Below are 20,512 nucleotides of genomic sequence, written 5' to 3'. Positions count from 1 at the left end.
TTTCATTTTTTTCAAATCCTCAAAAATAATGAAAAACAGGGTTCTATAGTATGCCGTACGGTAGGGGCTATAGCCCATGGTCGAAAATGATGAAAAACGAGGTTAACACTTTTTTTTCAAATTTTCAAAAAACGATGGACTATAACCCATGTTTTTTTTTTTTTTCATTTTTTTCAAATCCTCAAAAATGATGAAAAACGGCGTGCTATAGTATGCCGTACGGTAGGGGCTATAGCCCATGGTCGAAAATGATGAAAAACGAGGTTAACATTTTTTTTCAATTTTTCAAAAAACGATGGACTATAACCCATGTTTTTTTTTTTTTTTCATTTTTTTCAAATCCTCAAAAATGATGAAAAACAGCGTGCTATAGTATGCCGTACGGTAGGGGCTATAGCCCATGGTCGAAAATGATGATAAACGAGGTTAACATTTTTTTTCAAAATTTCAAAAAACGATGGACTATAACCCATGTTTTGTTTTTTTTTCATTTTTTTCAAATCCTCAAAAATGATGAAAAACGGCGTGCTATAGTATGCCGTACGGTAGGGGCTATAGCCCATGGTCGAAAATGATGAAAAACGAGGTTAACATTTTTTTTCAAATTTTTAAAAAACGATGGACTATAACCCATGTTTTTTTTTTTTTTTTTTTTTTTTCAAATCCTCAAAAATAATGAAAAACGGCGTGCTATAGTATGCCGTACGGTAGGGGCTATAGCCCATGGTCGAAAATGATGAAAAACGAGGTTAACATTTTTTTCAAAATTTCAAAAAACGATGGACTATAACCCATGTTTTGTTTGTTTTTTCATTTTTTTCAAATCCTCAAAAATGATGAAAAACGGCGTGCTATAGTATGCCGTACGGTAGGGGCTATAGCCCATGGTCGAAAATGATGAAAAACGAGGTTAACATTTTTTTTCAAAATTTCAAAAAACGATGGACTATAACCCATGTTTTTTTTTTTTTTCATTTTTTTCAAATCCTCAAAAATAATGAAAAACAGCGTGCTATAGTATGCCGTACGGTAGGGGCTATAGCCCATGGTCGAAAATGATGAAAAACGAGGTTAACACTATTTTTTCAAAATTTCAAAAAACGATGGACTATAACCCATGTTTTTTTTTTTTTTCTTTTTTTTCAAATCCTCAAAAATAATGAAAAACGGCGTGCTATAGTATGCCGTACGGTAGGGGCTATAGCCCATGGTCGAAAATGATGAAAAACGAGGTTAACATTTTTTTTCAAAATTTCAAAAAACGATGGACTATAACCCATGTTTTTTTTTTTTTTCATTTTTTTCAAATCCTCAAAAATGATGAAAAACGGCGTGCTATAGTATGCCGTACGGTAGGGGCTATAGCCCATGGTCGAAAATGATGAAAAACGAGGTTAACATTTTTTTTCAAAATTTCAAAAAACGATGGACTATAACCCATGTTTTTTTTTTTTTTTAATTTTTTTCAAATCCTCAAAAATAATGAAAAACAGCGTGCTATAGTATGCCGTACGGTAGGGGCTATAGCCCATGGTCGAAAATGATGAAAAACGAGGTTAACACTTTTTTTTCAAAATTTCAAAAAACGATGGACTATAACCCATGTTTTTTTTTTTTTTCATTTTTTTCAAATCCTCAAAAATGATGAAAAACGGCGTGCTATAGTATGCCGTACGGTAGGGGCTATAGCCCATGGTCGGAAATGATGAAAAACGAGGTTAACATTTTTTTTCAATTTTTCAAAAAACGATGGACTATAACCCATGTTTTTTTTTTTTTTTCATTTTTTTCAAATCCTCAAAAATAATGAAAAACAGGGTTCTATAGTATGCCGTACGGTAGGGGCTATAGCCCATGGTCGAAAATGATGAAAAACGAGGTTAACACTTTTTTTTCAAAATTTCAAAAAACGATGGACTATAACCCATGTTTTTATTTTTTTTCATTTTTTTCAAATCCTCAAAAATGATGAAAAACGGCGTGCTATAGTATGCCGTACGGTAGGGGCTATAGCCCATGGTCGGAAATGATGAAAAACGAGGTTAACATTTTTTTTCAATTTTTCAAAAAACGATGGACTATAACCCATGTTTTTTTTTTTTTTTTTTTTTTTTTAATTCTCAAAAATGATGAAAAACAGCGTGCTATAGTATGCCGTACGGTAGGGGCTATAGCCCATGGTCGAAAATGATGAAAAACGAGGTTAACATTTTTTTTCAAAATTTCAAAAAACGATGGACTATAACCCATGTTTTTTTTTTTTTCATTTTTTTCAAATCCTCACAAATGATGAAAAACGGCGTGCTATAGTATGCCGTACGGTAGGGGCTATAGCCCATGGTCGAAAATGATGAAAAACGAGGTTAACACTTTTTTTTCAAATTTTCAAAAAACGATGGACTATAACCCATGTTTTTTTTTTTTCTTCATTTTTTTCAAATCCTCAAAAATGATGAAAAACGGCGTGCTATAGTATGCCGTACGGTAGGGGCTATAGCCCATGGTCGGAAATGATGAAAAACGAGGTTAACATTTTTTTTCAATTTTTCAAAAAACGATGGACTATAACCCATGTTTTTTTTTTTTTTCATTTTTTTCAAATCCTCAAAAATGATGAAAAACGGCGTGCTATAGTATGCCGTACGGTAGGGGCTATAGCCCATGGTCGGAAATGATGAAAAACGAGGTTAACATTTTTTTTCAATTTTTCAAAAAACGATGGACTATAACCCATGTTTTTTTTTTTTTTTCATTTTTTTCAAATCCTCAAAAATAATGAAAAACAGGGTTCTATAGTATGCCGTACGGTAGGGGCTATAGCCCATGGTCGAAAATGATGAAAAACGAGGTTAACACTTTTTTTTCAAAATTTCAAAAAACGATGGACTATAACCCATGTTTTTATTTTTTTTCATTTTTTTCAAATCCTCAAAAATGATGAAAAACGGCGTGCTATAGTATGCCGTACGGTAGGGGCTATAGCCCATGGTCGAAAATGATGAAAAACGAGGTTAACATTTTTTTTCAAATTTTTAAAAAACGATGGACTATAACCCATGTTTTTTTTGTTTTTTTTTTTTCAAATCCTCAAAAATAATGAAAAACGGCGTGCTATAGTATGCCGTACGGTAGGGGCTATAGCCCATGGTCGAAAATGATGAAAAACGAGGTTAACACTTTTTTTTCAAAATTTCAAAAAACGATGGACTATAACCCATGTTTTTTTTTTTTCTTCATTTTTTTCAAATCCTCAAAAATGATGAAAAACGGCGTGCTATAGTATGCCGTACGGTAGGGGCTATAGCCCATGGTCGGAAATGATGAAAAACGAGGTTAACATTTTTTTTCAATTTTTCAAAAAACGATGGACTATAACCCATGTTTTTTTTTTTTTTTCATTTTTTTCAAATCCTCAAAAATGATGAAAAACAGCGTGCTATAGTATGCCGTACGGTAGGGGCTATAGCCCATGGTCGAAAATGATGATAAACGAGGTTAACATTTTTTTTCAAAATTTCAAAAAACGATGGACTATAACCCATGTTTTGTTTTTTTTTCATTTTTTTCAAATCCTCAAAAATGATGAAAAACGGCGTGCTATAGTATGCCGTACGGTAGGGGCTATAGCCCATGGTCGAAAATGATGAAAAACGAGGTTAACATTTTTTTTCAAATTTTTAAAAAACGATGGACTATAACCCATGTTTTTTTTGTTTTTTTTTTTTCAAATCCTCAAAAATAATGAAAAACGGCGTGCTATAGTATGCCGTACGGTAGGGGCTATAGCCCATGGTCGAAAATGATGAAAAACGAGGTTAACATTTTTTTTCAAAATTTCAAAAAACGATGGACTATAACCCATGTTTTGTTTGTTTTTTCATTTTTTTCAAATCCTCAAAAATGATGAAAAACGGCGTGCTATAGTATGCCGTACGGTAGGGGCTATAGCCCATGGTCGGAAATGATGAAAAACGAGGTTAACATTTTTTTTCAAAATTTCAAAAAACGATGGACTATAACCCATGTTTTTTTTTTTTTTCATTTTTTTCAAATCCTCAAAAATAATGAAAAACAGCGTGCTATAGTATGCCGTACGGTAGGGGCTATAGCCCATGGTCGAAAATGATGAAAAACGAGGTTAACACTATTTTTTCAAAATTTCAAAAAACGATGGACTATAACCCATGTTTTTTTTTTTTTTCTTTTTTTTCAAATCCTCAAAAATAATGAAAAACGGCGTGCTATAGTATGCCGTATGGTAGGGGCTATAGCCCATGGTCGAAAATGATGAAAAACGAGGTTAACATTTTTTTTCAAAATTTCAAAAAACGATGGACTATAACCCATGTTTTTTTTTTTTTTTCATTTTTTTCAAATCCTCAAAAATGATGAAAAACGGCGTGCTATAGTATGCCGTACGGTAGGGGCTATAGCCCATGGTCGAAAATGATGAAAAACGAGGTTAACATTTTTTTTCAAAATTTCAAAAAACGATGGACTATAACCCATGTTTTTGTTTTTTTTTCATTTTTTTCAAATCCTCAAAAATAATGAAAAACAGCGTGCTATAGTATGCCGTACGGTAGGGGCTATAGCCCATGGTCGAAAATGATGAAAAACGAGGTTAACACTTTTTTTTCAAAATTTCAAAAAACGATGGACTATAACCCATGTTTTTTTTTTTTTTCATTTTTTTCAAATCCTCAAAAATGATGAAAAACGGCGTGCTATAGTATGCCGTACGGTAGGGGCTATAGCCCATGGTCGGAAATGATGAAAAACGAGGTTAACATTTTTTTTCAATTTTTCAAAAAACGATGGACTATAACCCATGTTTTTTTTTTTTTTTCATTTTTTTCAAATCCTCAAAAATGATGAAAAACGGCGTGCTATAGTATGCCGTACGGTAGGGGCTATAGCCCATGGTCGGAAATGATGAAAAACGAGGTTAACATTTTTTTTCAATTTTTCAAAAAACGATGGACTATAACCCATGTTTTTTTTTTTTTTTTTTTTTTTTAATTCTCAAAAATGATGAAAAACAGCGTGCTATAGTATGCCGTACGGTAGGGGCTATAGCCCATGGTCGAAAATGATGAAAAACGAGGTTAAATTTTTTTTTCAAAATTTCAAAAAACGATGGACTATAACCCATGTTTTTTTTTTTGTTTTTTTTTCAAATCCTCAAAAATGATGAAAAACGGCGTGCTATAGTATGCCGTACGGTAGGGGCTATAGCCCATGGTCGAAAATGATGAAAAACGAGGTTAACATTTTTTTTCAATTTTTCAAAAAACGATGGACTATAACCCATGTTTTTTTTTTTTTTTCATTTTTTTCAAATCCTCAAAAATGATGAAAAACGGCGTGCTATAGTATGCCGTACGGTAGGGGCTATAGCCCATGGTCGGAAATGATGAAAAACGAGGTTAACATTTTTTTTCAATTTTTCAAAAAACGATGGACTATAACCCATGTTTTTTTTTTTTTTTTTTTTTTTTTAATTCTCAAAAATGATGAAAAACAGCGTGCTATAGTATGCCGTACGGTAGGGGCTATAGCCCATGGTCGAAAATGATGAAAAACGAGGTTAAATTTTTTTTTCAAAATTTCAAAAAACGATGGACTATAACCCATGTTTTTTTTTTTGTTTTTTTTTCAAATCCTCAAAAATGATGAAAAACGGCGTGCTATAGTATGCCGTACGGTAGGGGCTATAGCCCATGGTCGAAAATGATGAAAAACGAGGTTAACATTTTTTTTCAAAATTTCAAAAAACAATGGACTGTAACCCATGTTTTTTTTTTTTTCATTTTTTTCAAACCCTCAAAAATAATGAAAAACGGCGTGCTATAGTATGCCGTACGGTAGGGGCTATAGCCCATGGTCGAAAATGATGAAAAACGAGGTTAACATTTTTTTTCAAAATTTCAAAAAACGATGGACTATAACCCATGTTTTTTTTTTTTTTTCATTTTTTTCAAATCCTCAAAAATGATGAAAAACGGCGTGCTATAGTATGCCGTACGGTAGGGGCTATAGCCCATGGTCGAAAATGATGAAAAACGAGGTTAACACTTTTTTTTCAAAATTTCAAAAAACGATGGACTATAACCCATGTTTTTTTTTTTTTTCATTTTTTTCAAATCCTCAAAAATGATGAAAAACGTCGTGCTATAGTATGCCGTACGGTAGGGGCTATAGCCCATGGTCGGAAATGATGAAAAACGAGGTTAACATTTTTTTTCAATTTTTCAAAAAACGATGGACTATAACCCATGTTTTTTTTTTTTTTTTTTTTTTTTTTAATTCTCAAAAATGATGAAAAACAGCGTGCTATAGTATGCCGTACGGTAGGGGCTATAGCCCATGGTCGAAAATGATGAAAAACGAGGTTAACATTTTTTTTCAAAATTTCAAAAAACGATGGACTATAACCCATGTTTTTTTTTTTTTTTTTTTTTCAAATCCTCAAAAATGATGAAAAACGGCGTGCTATAGTATGCCGTACGGTAGGGGCTATAGCCCATGGTCGAAAATGATGAAAAACGAGGTTAACATTTTTTTTCAAAATTTCAAAAAACAATGGACTGTAACCCATGTTTTTTTTTTTTTCATTTTTTTCAAACCCTCAAAAATAATGAAAAACGGCGTGCTATAGTATGCCGTACGGTAGGGGCTATAGCCCATGGTCGAAAATGATGAAAAACGAGGTTAACATTTCTTTTCAAAATTTCAAAAAACGATGGACTATAACCCATGTTTTTTTTTTTTTTTCATTTTTTTCAAATCCTCAAAAATGATGAAAAACGGCGTGCTATAGTATGCCGTACGGTAGGGGCTATAGCCCATGGTCGAAAATGATGAAAAACGAGGTTAACATTTTTTTTCAAAATTTCAAAAAACGATGGACTATAACCCATGTTTTTTTTTTTTTTCATTTTTTTCAAATCCTCAAAAATAATGAAAAACAGCGTGCTATAGTATGCCGTACGGTAGGGGCTATAGCCCATGGTCGAAAATGATGAAAAACGAGGTTAACACTTTTTTTAAAAAATTTCAAAAAACGATGGACTATAACCCATGTTTTTTTTTTTTTTTCATTTTTTTCAAATCCTCAAAAATGATGAAAAACGGCGTGCTATAGTATGCCGTACGGTAGGGGCTATAGCCCATGGTCGAAAATGATGAAAAACGAGGTTAACATTTTTTTTCAATTTTTCAAAAAACGATGGACTATAACCCATGTTTTTTTTTTTTTTTCATTTTTTCAAATCCTCAAAAATGATGAAAAACAGCGTGCTATAGTATGCCGTACGGTAGGGGCTATAGCCCATGGTCGAAAATGATGATAAACGAGGTTAACATTTTTTTTCAAAATTTCAAAAAACGATGGACTATAACCCATGTTTTTTTTTTTTTTCATTTTTTTCAAATCCTCAAAAATGATGAAAAACGGCGTGCTATAGTATGCCGTACGGTAGGGGCTATAGCCCATGGTCGAAAATGATGAAAAAAGAGGTTAACATTTTTTTTCAAAATTTTAAAAAACGATGGACTATAACCCATGTTTTTTTTTTTTTTAATTTTTTTCAAATCCTCAAAAATAATGAAAAACGGCGTGCTATAGTATGCCGTACGGTAGGGGTTATAGCCCATTGTCGAAAATGATGAAAAACGAGGTTAACATTTTTTTTCAAAATTTAAAAAAATGATGGACTATAACCCATGTTTTTTTTTTTTTTTTTTTTTCAAATCCTCAAAAATGATGAAAAACGGCGTGCTATAGTATGCCGTACGGTAGGGGCTATAGCCCATGGTCGAAAATGATGAAAAACGAGGTTAACATTTTTTTTCAAAATTTCAAAAAACGATGGACTATAACCCATGTTTTTTTTTTTCCATTTTTTTCAAATCCTCAAAAATGATGAAAAACGGCGTGCTATAGTATGCTGTACGGTAGGGGCTATAGCCCATGGTCGAAAATGATGAAAAACGAGGTTAACATTTTTTTTCTAAATTTCAAAAAACAATGGACTATAACCCATGTTTTTTTTTTTTTTCATTTTTTTCAAATCCTCAAAAATAATGAAAAACGGCGTGCTATAGTATGCCGTACGGTAGGGGCTATAGCCCATGGTCGAAAATGATGAAAAACGAGGTTAACATTTTTTTTCAAAATTTCAAAAAACGATGGACTATAACCCATGTTTTGTTTGTTTTTTCATTTTTTTCAAATCCTCAAAAATGATGAAAAACGGCGTGCTATAGTATGCCGTACGGTAGGGGCTATAGCCCATGGTCGAAAATGATGAAAAACGAGGTTAACATTTTTTTTCAAAATTTCAAAAAACGATGGACTATAACCCATGTTTTTTTTTTTTTTCATTTTTTTCAAATCCTCAAAAATAATGAAAAACTGCGTGCTATAGTATGCCGTACGGTAGGGGCTATAGCCCATGTAGGCCGTGTTGTGAGGTCCCTTTTCGTTCAGGTCCGTTCCCACGGAAGGGGGACTACACAATTTTTTCTCCATAAAAGAGATTTATAGGTAGACAGTCTAAATAAAAAAGTTCTACTCGTCCGACGCTGCAGTTATTTTATAATCCACGATCTAAAATGGGACTATTTCTTACAAGGCGTAATAATATGTGCAAGGGGAGTGGTGTGGTTTTGGTCACGTGGACCAATCGCGTAGCCGCTTTATTCCCTTGAGTATGCGCGTAACGTCTTCGTATGCGGAAGAACTTTTTGTTGTCCATAGCAACCTAGCAACTCACTGTTGCGACGCTGTTTTCATTCTCTAAACTGGGAAAATGGGAAAGAGCCGTTGTGCGATTGACTGTACAAACAGATTAAAAAAGAACTCGGAGCTATCCTTTTACAGACTGCCGAAATGTAAAGAAAAAAGAAGTAAATGGATCGCTGCACTTCGCCGATGTAGTCATGTTTCAGGGCTACATGGATTTGCTGGTGCCACTTTCACTTTGTGTCAGGTATGTTGCTTTTTTTGTAAAACCATACGTTCAATGTAAAAGGGCCTTTTCACACAATGTCCCGTTTTAAACGAACCTAACGGAGTTCTCTTCTTGTGGACCAAGAAGTGGATTAACATAGTCCGTTACCCGGAAAGAGATCTGGTCAGGAGTAATTACTCATCAACATGTTACGTGAGTCTGTGGAAAGACTTTAATGTTAATGTTCTTATTGATCAACACACCCTGCAGTTACTGAATGTTAAGTCTCCATGGTTTCCCTCAGAATATCGTATGACACTGATTTATATGACACATTAAGAGTCCACTGATAACCACTACAGTGGTTTAATATCAAACTTTTTTTGTTTGTTTTTTTCAAGGACCCACATAACGTTTGATTGTTATTGCACAAATGGACTTACTCTGAGAGTGTACGAATGGAACCAAATGGACCCATAGTGTCAGAGTTACAGACCTGCATGTGTCCATTTGTACACTCAGGCTGTAAGGGTCCATTTGGTTCCATCTCTCAGAGTTACAGACCTGTAAGGTCCATTTGGTTCCTAAGAAGGGTCCATTTGTGGTCCAATGGGGTCCATTGGTTCCATTTGTACACAGTTACAGACATGCAGGCTAATCCTCTCTCACTCTAATGCCAGACTGGCATTAGAGTGAGACACTGGCATTTCCAGTGTGTGCCAGTGGTCACCCTTAGCACCCGTGGTTAAAGCTGCCTACCCCTGCTCTACACCAACAATGTTGTGAGCTTGTAGATCTGCTATTTTCTGCAAATGTTCCCTCCAGAATAGGGATGCTATTGTTCCAGTGGTTAATGTAAAAAAAATAATCTCACAATGATTTGGCAGCCCCGTCCCGGATGAGTTTGTTTTGAGGCTGATGTCTGAAACAGGACATAATGTGAAAACACCCCATATATGTAAACAAATTAATATCATATTTCTAGTAAATGTTTTTGTTGTTTTTGTTATTTAAGGGGAAAAGAGTGATGATCCTCTACATCCTGACTACGTGCCAAGGTTATTTGGTTTCACCTCCATCACTGATCGAAGTACAGCAGAGGTACAGACTGTTGTTGAAGTCCCAGGCATTGGGGTCCAGACAGAGGAAACACAAAATGACATTGCCTCATTACATGAACAGATTAAATCTTTAAATGCTGAATGTCAATCACTTAGGGATAAAGTCAACAAATTAGAAAGTGAGTTGAAACATCGTACTCTTGATCCTTCAGAATTTGATGACAGCAAAATGAAATTCTTCACAGGACTTTCATGTTGTTGTTCAATTTTGTGTCACCAAGTTTACCACCTCCTGCAAAACAGTCACTTAGTGATACTCAGAGACTTCTGCTTACACTGAGGAAGCTGCGCCTCAATCTGTCTGAGGAACTTTTAGGTTACCTCTTTGGCATTCTTTGAGTCAACTGAGGTAAGCCAAGCAGGTTCATCTTGGCAGCAGTTTTAACCTTGACCAGTCAACTTTCAACACACTGAGCAAATATGTGTGCTACCTGTATGGCCAATCATCTGCCAAAAACGTGAATGATGCAAGGTACAAATCATTCTGTACGGCATCATCAGCTTTGCCAGAACTGTACATTCCCCCAACAAGTGATGCTCTCCACCAACATTGCAAAAGGGCAAACTACCAAGCAGCAGTGATGAGACGTTCTCTGACTAGTAGGATGTGTGCTCCTTCACCCATTGGCAGTGGATGGGTCATGGAGGATGGGGAGTTAACAGTACAATGGATGACTAGAAATCCTGCCCCTGATAGTGTGTTGCAGGTAGTCCACTGTAATTGCAAAAAAAGCAAATGTGAGACTGAAAGATGTTCATGTATGTCTGCAAAACTGTTTTGCACTGATTTATGTCACTGCCAGGACTGTGAAAATGTGTCAAAGGAAACAGAAGAAAGAGGTAGGCCTACATGGGATGATGACTCTGATGAAAGTGATAGGGATGAGTAACCCAACATGTTACCATGTAGGCCTACTACTTTTTTTTTTCAACAATTATTATGCATTTGTATGTTATTTTGTATTTTCAATTTTCATATATTTCCTTGGCCGGGGGGGTGGATGTACAGATGACAGATGCTGTGACCCTTTGCTGTGACCCACTTGTAAATAAATAAATGTTTCATACCATATGTTGTAATAATTCTGACCTCTACTACTTTAATTCTTAGTCTTGTCCATTTGTTGCATTATTCCAATTTAGGGGGCGTGGTAACATTTTGATAGATTTTCTGCCATGTTGGTCCAAGGTGCCCTGATTTTCTTTTCTACCTTTCATTACACATTAGGATGAGACATTTTCTATGTATGAAACATAAGCTCTTGACACAATTTACTGTGTAGGTTTCATTGTACTGTGTGGCAAACACTTAAGTTGAAGCATATTCTTTAACAAATATGCTACATTTCATGATATAAATTCACATATGAGTAAACTAAAGGCACCAATACTTATGTCAGATGTTATGTATATGCATTTGACATTTGAGAAAAAAAAATTGTTGCCAAAAACACATTTTACAAGCAAAAACAGCAGCACACGATTTTCGTTTTTTGGTTATAAACTGTTTATACATTTATGGCTATAAAAAAAAAACAGCAGGTTTTTATGAGTAGAACTTTTTACCCAAAGTCTAGAAGGGTATTATCTATGAGAAAATGCATTGAATGCGTAGTTCGCTTGACATGGGAACGAAACTCATTTTCTAAGCACTTTTTCATGGGTCCCAACACGGCCTAATGGTCGAAAATGATGAAAAACGAGGTTAACACTTTTTTTTCAAATTCTCAAAAATGATGAAAAACAGCGTGCTATAGTATGCCGTACGGTAGGGGCTATAGCCCATGGTCGAAAATGATGAAAAACGAGGTTAACATTTTTTTTCAAAATTTCAAAAAACGATGGACTATAACCCATGTTTTTTTATTTTTTATTTTTTTTCAAATCCTCAAAAATGATGAAAAACGGCGTGCTATAGTATGCCGTACGGTAGGGGCTATAGCCCATGGTCGAAAATGATGAAAAACGAGGTTAACACTTCTTTTTTCAAAATTTCAAAAAACGATGGACTATAACCCATGTTTTTTTTTTTTTTCATTTTTTTCAAATCCTCAAAAATGATGAAAAACGGCGTGCTATAGTATGCCGTACGGTAGGGGCTATAGCCCATGGTCGAAAATGATGAAAAACGAGGTTAACATTTTTTTTCAATTTTTCAAAAAACGATGGACTATAACCCATGTTTTTTTTTTTTTTTTTTTTTTTTCAAATTCTCAAAAATGATGAAAAACAGCGTGCTATAGTATGCCGTACGGTAGGGGCTATAGCCCATGGTCGAAAATGATGATAAACGAGGTTAACATTTTTTTTCAAAATTTCAAAAAACGATGGACTATAACCCATGTTTTTTTTTTTTTTCATTTTTTTCAAATCCTCAAAAATGATGAAAAACGGCGTGCTATAGTATGCCGTATGGTAGGGGCTATAGCCCATGGTCGAAAATGATGAAAAACGAGGTTAACATTTTTTTTCAAAATTTTAAAAAACGATGGACTATAACCCATGTTTTTTTTTTTTTTTAATTTTTTTCAAATCCTCAAAAATAATGAAAAACGGCGTGCTATAGTATGCCGTACGGTAGGGGTTATAGCCCATTGTCGAAAATGATGAAAAACGAGGTTAACATTTTTTTTCAAAATTTAAAAAAATGATGGACTATAACCCATGTTTTTTTTGTTTTGTTTTTTTCAAATCCTCAAAAATGATGAAAAACGGCGTGCTATAGTATGCCGTACGGTAGGGGCTATAGCCCATGGTCGAAAATGATGAAAAACGAGGTTAACATTTTTTTTCAAAATTTCAAAAAACGATGGACTATAACCCATGTTTTTTTTTTTTCCATTTTTTTCAAATCCTCAAAAATGATGAAAAACGGCGTGCTATAGTATGCCGTACGGTAGGGGCTATAGCCCATGGTCGAAAATGATGAAAAACGAGGTTAACATTTTTTTTCAAAATTTCAAAAAACGATGGACTATAACCCATGTTTATTTTTTTTCCATTTTTTTCAAATTCTCAAAAATGATGAAAAACAGCGTGCTATAGTATGCCGTACGGTAGGGGCTATAGCCCATGGTCGAAAATGATGAAAAACGAGGTTAACATTTTTTTTCAAAATTTCAAAAAACGATGGACTATAACCCATGTTTTTTTTTTTTTTTTTTTTTTTCAAATCCTCAAAAATGATGAAAAACGGCGTCCTATAGTATGCCGTACGGTAGGGGCTATAGCCCATGGTCGAAAATGATGAAAAACGAGGTTAACACTTCTTTTTTCAAAATTTCAAAAAACGATGGACTATAACCCATGTTTTTTTTTTTTTTCATTTTTTTCAAATCCTCAAAAATGATGAAAAACGGCGTGCTATAGTATGCCGTACGGTAGGGGCTATAGCCCATGGTCGAAAATGATGAAAAACGAGGTTAACATTTTTTTTCAATTTTTCAAAAAACGATGGACTATAACCCATGTTTTTTTTTTTTTTAATTTTTTTCAAATTCTCAAAAATGATGAAAAACAGCGTGCTATAGTATGCCGTACGGTAGGGGCTATAGCCCATGGTCGAAAATGATGATAAACGAGGTTAACATTTTTTTTCAAAATTTCAAAAAACGATGGACTATAACCCATGTTTTTTTTTTTTTTCATTTTTTTCAAATCCTCAAAAATGATGAAAAACGGCGTGCTATAGTATGCCGTACGGTAGGGGCTATAGCCCATGGTCGAAAATGATGAAAAACGAGGTTAACATTTTTTTTCAAAATTTTAAAAAACGATGGACTATAACCCATGTTTTTTTTTTTTTTTAATTTTTTTCAAATCCTCAAAAATAATGAAAAACGGCGTGCTATAGTATGCCGTACGGTAGGGGTTATAGCCCATTGTCGAAAATGATGAAAAACGAGGTTAAATTTTTTTTTCAAAATTTAAAAAAATGATGGACTATAACCCATGTTTTTTTTTGTTTTTTTTTTTCAAATCCTCAAAAATGATGAAAAACGGCGTGCTATAGTATGCCGTACGGTAGGGGCTATAGCCCATGGTCGAAAATGATGAAAAACGAGGTTAACATTTTTTTTCAAAATTTCAAAAAACGATGGACTATAACCCATGTTTTTTTTTTTTCCATTTTTTTCAAATCCTCAAAAATGATGAAAAACGGCGTGCTATAGTATGCTGTACGGTAGGGGCTATAGCCCATGGTCGAAAATGATGAAAAACGAGGTTAACATTTTTTTTCTAAATTTCAAAAAACAATGGACTATAACCCATGTTTTGTTTTTTTTTCATTTTTTTCAAATCCTCAAAAATGATGAAAAACGGCGTGCTATAGTATGCCGTACGGTAGGGGCTATAGCCCATGGTCGAAAATGATGAAAAACGAGGTTAACATTTTTTTTCAAAATTTCAAAAAACGATGGACTATAACCCATGTTTATTTATTTTTTCATTTTTTTCAAATCCTCAAAAATAATGAAAAACAGCGTGCTATAGTATGCCGTACGGTAGGGGCTATAGCCCATGGTCGAAAATGATGAAAAACGAGGTTAACACTTTTTTTTCAAAATTTCAAAAAACGATGGACTATAACCCATGTTTTTTTTTTTTTTCATTTTTTTCAAATCCTCAAAAATGATGAAAAACGGCGTGCTATAGTATGCCGTACGGTAGGGGCTATAGCCCATGGTCGAAAATGATGAAAAACGAGGTTAACATTTTTTTTCAAAATTTCAAAAAACGATGGACTATAACCCATGTTTTTTTTTTTTCCATTTTTTTCAAATCCTCAAAAATGATGAAAAACGGCGTGCTATAGTATGCCGTACGGTAGGGGCTATAGCCCATGGTCGAAAATGATGAAAAACGAGGTTAACATTTTTTTTCAAAATTTCAAAAAACGATGGACTATAACCCATGTTTTTTTTTTTTCCATTTTTTTCAAATCCTCAAAAATGATGAAAAACGGCGTGCTATAGTATGCTGTACGGTAGGGGCTATAGCCCATGGTCGAAAATGATGAAAAACGAGGTTAACATTTTTTTTCTAAATTTCAAAAAAACAATGGACTATAACCCATGTTTTTTTTTTTTTTCATTTTTTTCAAATCCTCAAAAATAATGAAAAACGGCGTGCTATAGTATGCCGTACGGTAGGGGCTATAGCCCATGGTCGAAAATGATGAAAAACGAGGTTAACATTTTTTTTCAAAATTTCAAAAAACGATGGACTATAACCCATGTTATTTATTTTTTTTCATTTTTTTCAAATCCTCAAAAATGATGAAAAACGGCGTGCTATAGTATGCCGTACGGTAGGGGCTATAGCCCATGGTCGGAAATGATGAAAAACGAGGTTAACATTTTTTTTCAATTTTTCAAAAAACGATGGACTATAACCCATGTTTTTTTTTTTTTCCATTTTTTTCAAATCCTCAAAAATGATGAAAAACGGCGTGCTATAGTATGCTGTACGGTAGGGGCTATAGCCCATGGTCGAAAATGATGAAAAACGAGGTTAACATTTTTTTTCTAAATTTCAAAAAACAATGGACTATAACCCATGTTTTTTTTTTTTTTCATTTTTTTCAAATCCTCAAAAATGATGAAAAACGGCGTGCTATAGTATGCCGTACGGTAGGGGCTATAGCCCATGGTCGAAAATGATGAAAAACGAGGTTAACATTTTTTTTCAAAATTTCAAAAAACGATGGACTATAACCCATGTTTATTTTTTTTTTCATTTTTTTCAAATCCTCAAAAATAATGAAAAACAGCGTGCTATAGTATGCCGTACGGTAGGGGCTATAGCCCATGGTCGAAAATGATGAAAAACGAGGTTAACACTTTTTTTTCAAAATTTCAAAAAACGATGGACTATAACCCATGTTTTTTTTTTTTTTTCATTTTTTTCAAATCCTCAAAAATGATGAAAAACGGCGTGCTATAGTATGCCGTACGGTAGGGGCTATAGCCCATGGTCGAAAATGATGAAAAACGAGGTTAACATTTTTTTTCAAAATTTCAAAAAACGATGGACTATAACCCATGTTTTTTTTTTTTCCATTTTTTTCAAATCCTCAAAAATGATGAAAAACGGCGTGCTATAGTATGCCGTACGGTAGGGGCTATAGCCCATGGTCGAAAATGATGAAAAACGAGGTTAACATTTTTTTTCAAAATTTCAAAAAACGATGGACTATAACCCATGTTTTTTTTTTTTCCATTTTTTTCAAATCCTCAAAAATGATGAAAAACGGCGTGCTATAGTATGCTGTACGGTAGGGGCTATAGCCCATGGTCGAAAATGATGAAAAACGAGGTTAACATTTTTTTTCTAAATTTCAAAAAAACAATGGACTATAACCCATGTTTTTTTTTTTTTTCATTTTTTTCAAATCCTCAAAAATAATGAAAAACGGCGTGCTATAGTATGCCGTACGGTAGGGGCTATAGCCCATGGTCGAAAATGATGAAAAACGAGGTTAACATTTTTTTTCAAAATTTCAAAAAACGATGGACTATAACCCATGTTTTGTTTGTTTTTTCATTTTTTTCAAATCCTCAAAAATGATGAAAAACGGCGTGCTATAGTATGCCGTACGGTAGGGGCTATAGCCCATGGTCGAAAATGATGAAAAACGAGGTTAACATTTTCTTTCAAAATTTCAAAAAACGATGGACTATAACCCATGTTTTTTTTTTTTTTCATTTTTTTCAAATCCTCAAAAATAATGAAAAACAGCGTGCTATAGTATGCCGTACGGTAGGGGCTATAGCCCATGGTCGAAAATGATGAAAAACGAGGTTAACACTTTTTTTTCAAAATTTCAAAAAACGATGGACTATAACCCATGTTTTTTTTTTTTTTCATTTTTTTCAAATCCTCAAAAATGATGAAAAACGGCGTGCTATAGTATGCCGTACGGTAGGGGCTATAGCCCATGGTCGGAAATGATGAAAAACGAGGTTAACATTTTTTTTCAATTTTTCAAAAAACGATGGACTATAACCCATGTTTTTTTTTTTTTTCATTTTTTTCAAATTCTCAAAAATGATGAAAAACAGCGTGCTATAGTATGCCGTACGGTAGGGGCTATAGCCCATGGTCGAAAATGATGAAAAACGAGGTTAACATTTTTTTTCAATTTTTCAAAAAACGATGGACTATAACCCATGTTTTTTTTTTGTTTTTTTTTTTTTCAAATTCTCAAAAATGATGAAAAACAGCGTGCTATAGTATGCCGTACGGTAGGGGCTATAGCCCATGGTCGAAAATGATGATAAACGAGGTTAACATTTTTTTTCAAAATTTCAAAAAACGATGGACTATAACCCATGTTTTTTTTTTTTTTTCATTTTTTTCAAATCCTCAAAAATGATGAAAAACGGCGTGCTATAGTATGCCGTACGGTAGGGGCTATAGCCCATGGTCGAAAATGATGAAAAACGAGGTTAACATTTTTTTTCAAAATTTTAAAAAACGATGGACTATAACCCATGTTTTTTTTTTTTTTTAATTTTTTTCAAATCCTCAAAAATAATGAAAAACGGCGTGCTATAGTATGCCGTACGGTAGGGGTTATAGCCCATTGTCGAAAATGATGAAAAACGAGGTTAACATTTTTTTTCAAAATTTAAAAAAATGATGGACTATAACCCATGTTTTTTTTTTTTTTTTTTTTTCAAATCCTCAAAAATGATGAAAAACGGCGTGCTATAGTATGCCGTACGGTAGGGGCTATAGCCCATGGTCGAAAATGATGAAAAACGAGGTTAACATTTTTTTTCAAAATTTCAAAAAACGATGGACTATAACCCATGTTTTTTTTTTTTTTCATTTTTTTCAAATCCTCAAAAATGATGAAAAACGGCGTGCTATAGTATGCTGTACGGTAGGGGCTATAGCCCATGGTCGAAAATGATGAAAAACGAGGTTAACATTTTTTTTCTAAATTTCAAAAAACAATGGACTATAACCCTTGTTTTTTTTTTTTTTCATTTTTTTCAAATCCTCAAAAATAATGAAAAACGGCGTGCTATAGTATGCCGTACGGTAGGGGCTATAGCCCATGGTCGAAAATGATGAAAAACGAGGTTAACATTTTTTTTCAATTTTTCAAAAAACGATGGACTATAACCCATGTTTTTTTTTTTTTCATTTTTTTCAAATTCTCAAAAATGATGAAAAACAGCGTGCTATAGTATGCCGTACGGTAGGGGCTATAGCCCATGGTCGAAAATGATGAAAAACGAGGTTAACATTTTTTTTCAAAATTTCAAAAAACGATGGACTATAACCCATGTTTTTTTTTTTTTTCATTTTTTTCAAATTCTCAAAAATGATGAAAAACAGCGTGCTATAGTATGCCGTACGGTAGGGGCTATAGCCCATGGTCGAAAATGATGAAAAACGAGGTTAACATTTTTTTTCAAAATTTCAAAAAACGATGGACTATAACCCATGTTTTTTTTTTTTTTCATTTTTTTCAAATCCTCAAAAATGATGAAAAACGGCGTGCTATAGTATGCCGTACGGTAGGGCTATAGCCCATGGTCGAAAATGATGAAAAACGAGGTTAACACTTCTTTTTTCAAAATTTCAAAAAACGATGGACTATAACCCATGTTTTTTTTTTTTTTCATTTTTTTCAAATCCTCAAAAATGATGAAAAACGGCGTGCTATAGTATGCCGTACGGTAGGGGCTATAGCCCATGGTCGAAAATGATGAAAAACGAGGTTAACATTTTTTTTCAATTTTTCAAAAAACGATGGACTATAACCCATGTTTTTTTTTTTTTTTTAATTTTTTTCAAATTCTCAAAAATGATGAAAAACAGCGTGCTATAGTATGCCGTACGGTAGGGGCTATAGCCCATGGTCGAAAATGATGAAAAACGAGGTTAACATTTTTTTTCAATTTTTCAAAAAACGATGGACTATAACCCATGTTTTTTTTTTTTTTTTCAATTTTTTTCAAATTCTCAAAAATGATGAAAAACAGCGTGCTATAGTATGCCGTACGGTAGGGGCTATAGCCCATGGTCGAAAATGATGAAAAACGAGGTTAACATTTTTTTTCAATTTTTCAAAAAACGATGGACTATAACCCATGTTTTTTTTTTTTTTTCATTTTTTTCAAATCCTCAAAAATAATGAAAAACAGCGTGCTATAGTATGCCGTACGGTAGGGGCTATAGCCCATGGTCGAAAATGATGAAAAACGAGGTTAACACTTTTTTTTCAAAATTTCAAAAAACGATGGACTATAACCCATGTTTTTTTTTTTTTTCATTTTTTTCAAATCCTCAAAAATGATGAAAAACGGCGTGCTATAGTATGCCGTACGGTAGGGGCTATAGCCCATGGTCGGAAATGATGAAAAACGAGGTTAACATTTTTTTTCAATTTTTCAAAAAACGATGGACTATAACCCATGTTTTTTTTTTTTTTCATTTTTTTCAAATTCTCAAAAATGATGAAAAACAGCGTGCTATATTATGCCGTACGGTAGGGGCTATAGCCCATGGTCGAAAATGATGAAAAACGAGGTTAACATTTTTTTTCAAAATTTCAAAAAACGATGGACTATAACCCATGTTTTTTTTTTTTTTCATTTTTTTCAAATCCTCAAAAATGATGAAAAACGGCGTGCTATAGTATGCCGTACGGTAGGGGCTATAGCCCATGGTCGAAAATGATGAAAAACGAGGTTAACACTTCTTTTTTCAAAATTTCAAAAAACGATGGACTATAACCCATGTTTGTTTTTTTTTTCATTTTTTTCAAATCCTCAAAAATGATGAAAAACGGCGTGCTATAGTATGCCGTACGGTAGGGGCTATAGCCCATGGTCGAAAATGATGAAAAACGAGGTTAACATTTTTTTTCAATTTTTCAAAAAACGATGGACTATAACCCATGTTTTTTTTTTTTTTTAATTTTTTTCAAATTCTCAAAAATGATGAAAAACAGCGTGCTATAGTATGCCGTACGGTAGGGGCTATAGCCCATGGTCGAAAATGATGATAAACGAGGTTAACATTTTTTTTCAAAATTTCAAAAAACGATGGACTATAACCCATGTTTTGTTTTTTTTTCATTTTTTTCAAATCCTCAAAAATGATGAAAAACTGCGTGCTATAGTATGCCGTACGGTAGGGGCTATAGCCCATGGTCGAAAATGATGAAAAACGAGGTTAACATTTTTTTTCAAAATTTTAAAAAACGATGGACTATAACCCATGTTTTTTTTTTTTTTTTAATTTTTTTCAAATCCTCAAAAATAATGAAAAACGGCGTGCTATAGTATGCCGTACGGTAGGGGTTATAGCCCATTGTCGAAAATGATGAAAAACGAGGTTAACATTTTTTTTCAAAATTTAAAAAAATGATGGACTATAACCCATGTTTTTTTTTTTTTTTTTTTTTTAAAT

The 20,512-nt window shown here is 33.6% G+C and overlaps 1 protein-coding gene across 1 annotated transcript in view; it reads right to left on the bottom strand.

Moving 5' to 3' along the window:
- Positions 1-11,144, bottom strand: part of LOC310869712 (AT-rich interactive domain-containing protein 1A-like) — a gene marked incomplete at its 5' end in the record, with an annotated part of 160,793 nt that extends 149,649 nt beyond the window's left edge. The window contains 1 exon segment of the mRNA XM_083780571.1: positions 11,086-11,144. Coding sequence (XP_083636697.1) covers positions 11,086-11,144 — 59 coding nt within the window.
- Positions 11,145-20,512: the final 9,368 nt, after the last annotated feature.

This window comes from Protomyctophum parallelum (assembly GCF_964188405.1).
Source record: "Protomyctophum parallelum genome assembly, chromosome: 1".
Classification (NCBI taxonomy): Eukaryota; Metazoa; Chordata; class Actinopteri; order Myctophiformes; family Myctophidae; genus Protomyctophum; species Protomyctophum parallelum.
This window is presented reverse-complemented; position numbering and strand designations above follow the sequence as displayed.